Source organism: Ciona intestinalis, unplaced genomic scaffold, assembly GCF_000224145.3.
Source record: "Ciona intestinalis unplaced genomic scaffold, KH HT000105.2, whole genome shotgun sequence".
Taxonomy (NCBI): Eukaryota; Metazoa; Chordata; class Ascidiacea; order Phlebobranchia; family Cionidae; genus Ciona; species Ciona intestinalis.
In genome coordinates, this window is record NW_004190427.2 from 11,152 (window position 1) to 20,877 (window position 9,726).

Below are 9,726 nucleotides of genomic sequence, written 5' to 3' on the forward strand. Positions count from 1 at the left end.
CAGAATATAGTATGGCGAAATCGGTTCAATTTCTACTTATCCATACACTAAGGGCAAACTCCGGCTACCAAATTTTGCGAATCAATCTTCTTCCAAAACCCTCTTTTTCTGTTGCGAAAAAAGTTTTGTGAAAGGTCACGGAGCATTATAAATACGACGCGCAGAGGCCAAGATTTCAGACGAGAGAAGTGAAGCTTTAACGAAGAACTAAACGACAGCAACTTTTCATCATGGTTTTGATTCTCACCCTTGCATTGCTGGTTACTTTGTGCCAAGGAGCAGGTACGTAGAACTCAATGTTTAGATGCTATGCTGTAATACATAGCAATAATTTCTTAGTTTTATTGTAGTTACAAATGGTGGAAATTTAACTGAATTGTAACATTGCTGTTTGGCGCACGTACTGCAGTTTTAAATATGTGTATTGTCAATTTAATTTTGGTCGCACAAAAGTTTTGATGTTGCTTCTAAAAAAACATTAATTGTTAAGTTTCGAGTATTTTTATTCAGAATACAGGGTTTTCTTTTTACAGCAAACGATTTTAAGGAATATGTGTTCTTCATTCTTAAGTATAACCGCATACTCTAATATGTATACACAACATACGCATTTTGACTCCTATTCATGTTTATAGTATTCCCTCCACCCCCACAACCCCCAAACAACACCCGTATTTCATGGAACGATGTGAGATCAACCAGTTTCAAAGTGAGATGGGACGACGCTCCTGATGCTGCAAGTTACAATGTGTTTCTTTCCACCGGCATCAACAACCCACCTTTTCGAACTTACGTTAACCTAACTCAGGATCATCTATGGGTAAGATTTAAATATTAAATAAATGTAACTTATTTCCCTTCACGTGGGGGGCTAAATTCTAGCAGCGACGAGCCTTGATGTCATCACCTTTAGGTTAAACACAAGACGCTTTACAAATTCGAATTCGAATTATACAGTGTCTACATTTTTATTTCTTTATATGTCGTTTATTACTATCGCTCTAACAAATGTTGTTTGTCAGTTTTTTTCCTTTTTATTTTTTGCAATAACGTGCTGTTATCATCGTTAACTAAAACTAATTTCACGCGATTGCTTAAGCTAAATTATAACAAGGCATATATAAATCTTGTCAAACTTTTACATTAGCAATCGTTATTAAGTCGTAAAAACATAGCCTGGAGAACAAAGTACGGAAACGGTATATAGTTTCTAATAAACCTTTTAATGCTGTTCGTTACAGATTCGCAGCGTGCAACCAAAAACAATTTACGCCGTGCGTGTTGCATGTGTAGACCGCTTCGGCCGCATGAGCGCCCAAGGCCTACCTGGTCGAACTAGAACTTTCCCAGCAAGAATAACCACAACGGTAAGAATTCACACTCACCTATATAAAATAAAAGTCAACTTATTTTTTATTCATGCACTATATAGTATGTTGTTGTTGGGAAAAAAAATACAAATCGGTTTATAGTTGTTCATACAGTAGGGTGGGGGAAAATGGGATGCGTTTTCATTCTATTTTCTTGTCCCATTTAGTGGTAAACAAAGAACATTCAAAGAAGTATAAAACCGTATCCTCACGGCTCCCATAGGAGGTTGTTAATTGTTTAAAACACGTAAATGCTAATTGTTTAAGACACGATTTATATCATATTAAAAAATACTGATTAAATAAAAAAAAACTTTTTTCTACACAGACTACACCAGCACCCACTGCACCAACGCCTGTAGGGGCTTGTGGTGTGGGGAACTTCACTTGTGACACACCAGAAAAAGATTGCATCGACGAATCTTGGTGGTGTGATAAATCAAAGGATTGTCCCGATGGCAGCGACGAAAAAAATTGTCCAGGTATTAACGCTGTTTAAAATTTGTATATATACTGCTAGTAATTGCTTAGCGTTTGAATATAGGTAAGCTTTTCTAATAATACACGCATACAGTATTGTAGTGTTAGATGAATACCTTCAGCAATATCTCATATTGCCTGATCTTGTTTTAACCATTACCAACGTTCTTTTGGAGTCGTTATAATATATGTGAATATGCTTTGTTTACTACCAACTGGCGCGGTAAAAGTAGTCACTAATGGGTTGTCCTATTATCAGCCACACATAAAAAAAATAATCACCTACAAAGTAACATACTTGGTAACTAGTAAATAAGCTGGCACGAGGTGTATGAAACGAAACACCCATGATATAACGAATGCCTTTTTTCGGCCACTTGAGAACAAATTAAATTACATTCATTGATTCAGGTCTCACAAACTATATAATCCCTTTTCAGGCGCATGTGTTGAAATCACCGAGTTTTCCAACCACGGAAATTTCTCCTGCAGCCGTTTTAACAGCAGAATGAGTGCGTGTTTCTTCGACTGCAACGATGACTTTGTTAGAGACGGGGCATGGTACACAGTATGCTTGGCAAGTGGATGGACACGAGCTGTACCAACGTGCCGACGTAAGTTAGAATGTTGTATATATTAAACCATATTGTATAAAATTATATAGTAGGGTGAGGGAAGATGGGACACCTTTAGCACAGAATATCTAAATCTGATCGTGTTTTGAACAATTAACAACGGTCTATGGGAGTCGTGAGGATACGGTTTTACAATTATTTAAATTTTCTTTGTTTACTACCAAATGTGACGAGAAAATAGAATGATAAGGTGTCCCATCTTCCCCCACCCTACTATAACGTAAAAATAATTTGTGTTTCTCTGTAAATAAGTGTACCGGTTTATTAATTCGCTTAGACCATAAATAAAATATCAAAACTATTCTGATTTAGAATTCATTCATGTAGTCGGATTGGGGAGGTTGGGACACTTTTAGCACATAATATTCAAATATCCTGATCGGGTTTTAAACAATTAATAATGGTCTATGGTAATGGTACGGATACGGTTATAAAATTATTTAAATGTTCTTGGTTTAAACGAGAAATGGACTGAAAAGTGTTCCATCTTCCCCCGCACCTTACTATTTTGCTAGGGTTTCATTATACAGTATATTGTAATCCAGTATTTTAACTTTCTCTTATTCGCAGTGAAGGAAATAACTTCCATCACCGTTATAAACGGCAGAAGTGACACTGAGGTACCGGTTCAATTCCCAGCTTCAGCCCAGGCTTCATCCTACGAGGTTTATGATGCAGCCATCGCTAATACCAATATAATTCACTCGGTAAGCTATGTATGTTGAATAAAATAAGGGACATATACCAACAGAAAATCGTACGCATTTCCAATGGAATTCAATCGTTAAGCTAGTATGTTGAATTATAAATAAATAAGGGACATATACCAACAGAAAATCGTAGGCATTTTCTGTCGGCGCAATTTTTGGTCCAGCGGTCGATTTTACCCGACTCTTTTAGAAGCGTTTTCGGCGTTATTTTAACTTGGTGACTTGAGATAAAGCTTGAGCATCGCTATCTATATTTACAGATCAGTGATGTGCCCATTTAACCTATAAAAATGTACAGTACGGGTTACCTGATACAAGCAGGTTTAATTCGGTTCATAAAAATCAAGTAGCATGAAATTTCCGGTTAAACCATTTGACCTGCGTCAGGTTATAAGCGTGTTTTGTGTTTTCCTTGATCTTACCATAGGTCATTAGTGGTATGAGTCTAGATTTATTTCAAGCGAGCCTGTATGTTTAAGTTTCAATGGTCAACTTCAATATGATTTATAGGGTACATATGTCTAATGTGTGTTCAATACGATTTGAATACATTTTAAACATGATTTATATAATAGGGTGGGGAAAGATAGGACAGTTTTTCATTCTATTTTCTCTTCCAATTTGGTAGTAAATAAAGAATATTTAAAAAATTATAAAACTGTATCCTCACGAATGCCATATAGACCGTAGTTTATTGTTTAAAATACGATTGGAATATTTGAATTTTATGTTCTAAAGTGTCCAATCTCCCCCCACCCTATATATATGGGTTCAATATTATTTGATTACAATTTAAATCTGTTTTTTAAGCTTTTTTTATATATTAGACAACTATAAAGGGTAATGTACCAACTCTGACATCTTTTAAAAAGTCCCGTATCTTGCCAAACTGTATAGTATACCTTACCCGCGTTGAATAAAACGGTTACCGAAGAATTAAAAATAAAACACTAAAACACGAATCGGCATGACCACAAAACGCAATTAAAACGCTTTTATTCCAAATACACCGTAATCCGTTTCAAATTATATCAACATTTTCCATGTTCGGCTAATCTGTATAAAACCAACTATGCCACCGTAATTAGTTTGGTCATGAGGTTGGTTTAGCAGACATTGTTTGTTTTCTGTTTACTTAAAACCGAGATAAACGACCCGACGCACCGGCTTAGCCTGGTAATAGCGTTTAAAGCCATCGTTTTGGGCCCACAAAGGTCACATAAAACAGCCGCAAAGAATAACAGTTTTTTTATAAGCAGTATTCAGATCTTAAAGCTGATATATTTTAAGTTTGTAGGTATAAAATAATTTAATAAAGGATTGCAATAAATTTAATTGCTTTTCAGCTTAATTACTTTTGGTTCAATGATTTTTTATAGTTTCTGTGAAATTATATTAATTCTAATGTAGCTCTCTATAAATATAGCTTTTATGCTGGTATATCCTCAAATTTATTTTATTTATTTATTTATTTATTTTTTTTTTATGTATTTATTTTATTTTATTTTTATGTATTTATTTTTTTATTTTTACTTCTATAGGCTTCTCTATCATACGTAAAAGTCGGCTCGAACATAAGTGGAAGTATATACGGACTTCAACCAAGCACTTCTTACAATGTACGGCTTGTTGCAATCGATGCTGACGGAACAAGAGGCATCCCAAGTCAACCAGTTATGATCCAAACAGGTAAAAACCGAAAATTTTTGTGCAAACAAAAAAATCCTGTTTAAACCAGTAAAAACGTTACTAAAATGGTGCCTTGGTATGCTTGTTATAGTCTGCTGTGCCACAAATTTGGCAGCATGTGTCCTTGGGAAAGACACTCAACTGCAAGTACTCCAACATTGTGGTATAATGAGTTGACTAAATTGTCGACCAAAACATTAAAAAATGAAACAACCAAAATCAAATCGTCACAAAGATATATATCCGCCGTAACTCGTAAGCGGGCACGAGGTGTATGAAACAAAACACTGTGTTATAACGACCACTGTTGCCCCGCAATGCAAAGACACAGTAGGCCTAGCATCATTCAAGTAGCTTAAGTATAAAGTCGTGCTAGAATTTAAATGAACTTTACCCTTGTTTTTTAGCCCCAGGCAGCATAAGTGACAAACAACGACCATGATTAATGTACGATGGATAGCATTGACTTCCGGAGTTGCCCTACTAGTTTTCTGCGATATATTTTGCTGTATACATTAACGTTAAACGTCTTTTAGCTTCGGTATTCTGCAGTAGGCCTTTAAAGGCAGTGCTTGGTGCGTTTCATATTTTTTGTTTTGTAGCCTTTTGCAGCCAAACGTACACTTCGTTTTGTGTGAATAAATAAAATTGCAAAAACCCAACTAATTTTGTTGCACACATTTTCGCTCAGAATGCTCAGTATAAATTCATATGTCTCAATCCCTAGACGGTGCTAAATACATTTATAAAAGACATAGATATATAAATCATACAATGTGAGATTTCTATTAGATTTTCTCTACACTTGTCATCGTCCAACTTTTCTTAACAACAAAAAAGTTGTTTAATGTGTATCGTCAAACCAGTAACTTTAGGTATGAGGTGTAAACAGTTAAGATTTCTTATCGGATTTGGCATGAAACTGACAACAGACCCAAGGCGTGTGTGAAAGGAAGCAGAGATTTTATGCCAAAAACTAGTCGTGTTTTGTCCACAAACTCGTAGGTCATCAGTCGTGCTGTTGTGTAATATAGAATAACCTTTAAGGGTGTTGATTAGGTCACAAACCATGGGCAAGGCTCTATACAAGCGTATAATCGCCACCGTTCCATTAACTTATATGGACTCGCCGTATGTGGATACACATTGGACTATTAATTACGAAGGGCGAAAAACATGAATGCGTCATCTTATGCAACAAACACGCTGGGTGTGTCATGTAACCTCATGCGCATTGCCAGATAGCATCACATGAATTTAGGTTTTTCTCCTCGAATACACTAACAGATCATATCAATTAAAACACCAAAGAGAATGAAATTAGGCAGCCAAACGACATAATTTTTACTGAATATTAAGATGTGTTTAAACCTATTATCGACATACGATTTTCCCTTAAATGCCAAATGCAAAAAATCACTGTATAGTAGGGTGGGGGAAGAAGGGATACCTTTAGCACATTATTATTCAAATATCCTGATCGTGTTTTAAACAATTAACAACGGGTTTTAGGGGAACCGTGAGCATATACGTCATTATAACTCTTTGTATGTTCATTACTTACTACCAAATGCGACGAGAAACAGAATAAAAAGATGTCCCATCCTCCTTCGCCCTACTGTATATTATTTCTATATATTCGCTACTACCAGAGTACATCGCCTATAGCTTTTTGTGTTTTAGCTTTTAGTTTGCCGCAATGCAATGATTGCAGAAGGTACCAAAAGCGACACGATCTGCCAAAAGTGTTATCAGATTGCCTACGGTCGTAATTCGAGCTCTTTTCTGCGTATCAGGTCTCACATCACTGGTAATGTTTCATAACAAAGTCTAGAAAATCGGTCTTGTGTAATGTTTTGAAAATTTTCGTTCCAAAATTCACACCTGTTGATTTGAATTGGTTTCGAACATGAGTAAATACATAACGTTTCAATATTGCAATAGTAAAGAATCGCATTAAACGACATGGATCGTAGTGATTCCGAAAAATGCTTTTAATACTAATGGCGACTGATAATGACAGAATATTTTTTAATTTTAAGATTACAGGCAAAAAATGCTGGTATAAAGTACTTATTTCTTCCACCATATGTAAAAAATGCTGGTATAAAGTACTTATTTCTTCCACCCATGTTTGCAATGACACTAAAACTGTAAAAAATGTGACCATCGTATTTTAGGCGTCGCGTCGCATCGAAAATCATAATTTGGGGTTTGGGAATAATTTTCTTTTACGGTAATTTCGCCGGTATCAAGATGAAAGTAAAACGCCCACTGTCATATATTTATGCAAACTCTATTTCATGACTCACTCCTAATCGCATGCGGTGCATGTTAGCGTTTGAGTAATGCCTCAACTGCTGCCAAGTACAACTCAGTGACAGCCAATTATAAATATTTGCGCCTTTAGTAACCACATTATTAAACGGAGACCAGGCACGAGGATTATTTTATCGTAAATCGTTTTCGAAAAAAATTGCCGCAAAACCTGTATGCAATGTAAGACTACGTGTTGCAAGTGCCGACGCATTGTAAAAGGCAATTACTAGCGCCTATACCTTGATGCACTGTTGAATTTATTTTGTGTTCTGTTTCGTGCGTATACGGTTTTAATTTCCATAAATGCAGTAGGGTGGGGAAAGGTGGGACAATTTTTCATTTTATTTTGCCGTCCCATTTGGTGGTAAACAAAGAACATTCAAAGAATTATAAAACAGCATGGTCACGATTTCTGTTGAACGTTGTTAATTGTTTGAAACACGTTCAAAGATATTTGGATATTATGTGCTAAAGGTGTCCTATCTTCACCCACAGTACTATATAATAATAAATGATTGAAAATACACACTTAACGCTCATAATTTGAATTCAATTTTGTATTGTATACTTCGTTGTCCAATATGCAACTTACACGCATACTTAAGTGTTGTGAACGCCGTTCGCAAATCTTAATTGCCCGCCGACACTCTGTGCAAAGCGTTGATTACAAAACAGGGACGCTTCCCTCCTAACACCCTGTTTTTGTTTTGACCGCTTATAGTGTGACAACAAGCCAGATATAAGACTGTTGTGAATGTATGCATGTTTGCCTGGTTTGAAAAAACAGCTTTGGGAACTAAACAGGTCAGTGCAAATGGTTTCGTAAGGTGGGTAAAATGGGACATGTTTTTTATTCTTTTTCTCTCGTTCCATTTGGTCGTAAACAAAGAATATTCTCAGAACTGCATAACCGTAACCCTGTAACTCAAAAAGGGTGTTGTTAATTGTTCAAAACATGATTGAGAGACATGAGATTTGGTTATGCTAACAGTATCCCATATTACCCCACAGTGCTACTTTATTTAAACTTTCACTTGTATTTATAAATCATTGGTTAAAAATTTATCTGAAGTGCTTAAAGCTTTGTATTGAGATATTGTGCCGCTTGAGAACATAGGGTTTTAGTCTGTACTTCGCTTTAAAATTATTCGATTTAGCGGGGTGGGGGGAAGATGAGACGCATGTTCTCATCCCATTCGGTAGTAAACGGAAGAACATTTAAAGAATTAATAAACCTTTGTTAATTGTTTAGAACACGAACATGATATTTGAATATTATGTGCTAATTAAGGGTGCCCGTCTTTCCCCACCCTACTATAGACTCTAACGGCATTGAAACCACAGCAATTAATCAATTTAAAGCGATGGATAGGAGAATGAATACACATATTATAAGCTAGGTTCGAAACAGTAGACTTAGTATAGTCTTATATGGGCGTATGCTTAATATACCGGTAGTTGTGGTAATGTATATTTACCTAAAATCCGAAACAACTTTTTCATAAAAGTACCGCGCCTTTTTCTAGGAAATGTTAATTTACTTTGGGGTTAGATCATTTAAACACATAATATATCCACATATACATATGTCCTGCAAAAGTACGACCAATTATTTATGTACAGTCAACATCGTATAAGCTTTTGAAGCTGCATGCCGGGAAACGCCATTGTTTCATAAGCTGACGCCGAAAACCAAATTTCGCATCTACCGTGCCCAATCTAACCGCTGTGTTTGTTTGCTTTTTCTTAAGTTAATTTGAATCGGAATTAAAGGTAAACTGACATTTGGATTATAAACCAATCCACCCATCGCGGTATACAGGATCTGAAATTTCCCCGCACATTATATAAATGATTGACGTATATGAACTTCTTGCGGGCGCGATTGATTGACTTGCGGTCATAAGGTTGACAAATCAACTGAAACTAATCCGAATCTCGCACGGTCAGGAGATGCTGCAAACGTCTCATACAACAGCAGCAGTGAGCTCGCGTACATAACCTATACAGGTATAAGACATAAACTATATAACAAGTCGCTTAAAAAGTTAACTGGTCTTGAGGCGCCATTAGTCTATAGGGTTCCTTTGGCGATTTACTTCATTTTTTTCCGGTACAGCTATACAGTCTGTACAGGACACCAAAACATAAAATGACCCATTTTTATTGGTTTGTTCGCACGAGTTTTAGGAAAACGTGGCAAAAGTGTTCCTCTTGTTAAAATGTCAAACTTCAAGTTTATTTACTGTAAATACGATATCGCCACGTAGGCGTTCACTACCAACAAGTTTATCTCTAATTTTACATCACGCGCCGTGGTTGCTTAATTAATTTTTCCCCACCACAACCACTTTTAATACAACGTGTTTCATACAGTGCAAGATCTTGTACTTTACGCGCGAATAGCTGGTTTTACCCGTCCCTAAAATTAGTCATTGGCAATTACTTGCCCACATATATTCAACTTTCAAACATATCAATTTGTTTTTTACCGCGCAAAATTTCCAGTGTAAATGATAACAA

General features: G+C 36.0%; 1 protein-coding gene across 1 annotated transcript; it reads left to right on the forward strand.

Annotated features, from left to right (window-relative positions):
- Positions 1 to 5,547, forward strand: LOC100187018. Its single transcript, XM_002127248.5, has 8 exons — positions 1 to 282; positions 636 to 820; positions 1,242 to 1,367; positions 1,699 to 1,852; positions 2,291 to 2,464; positions 3,056 to 3,192; positions 4,737 to 4,884; positions 5,292 to 5,547. The coding sequence occupies exons 1-8, from the start codon at positions 231 to 233 to the stop codon at positions 5,324 to 5,326; spliced, it is 1,011 nt and encodes a 336-aa protein (XP_002127284.1). The 5' UTR covers positions 1 to 230; the 3' UTR covers positions 5,327 to 5,547.
- Positions 5,548 to 9,726: the final 4,179 nt, after the last annotated feature.

Excerpts from the sequence above, each read along its gene's own strand:
- LOC100187018 (XM_002127248.5), top strand. The coding sequence starts at position 231 with ATGGTTTTGATTCTCACCCTTGCATTGCTGGTTACTTTGTGCCAAGGA. Across the intron at positions 1,853-2,290 it reads CGACGAAAAAAATTGTCCAG|GCGCATGTGTTGAAATCACC; the intron begins GTATTAACGCTG and ends ATCCCTTTTCAG. Across the intron at positions 4,885-5,291 it reads ACCAGTTATGATCCAAACAG|CCCCAGGCAGCATAAGTGAC; the intron begins GTAAAAACCGAA and ends CTTGTTTTTTAG.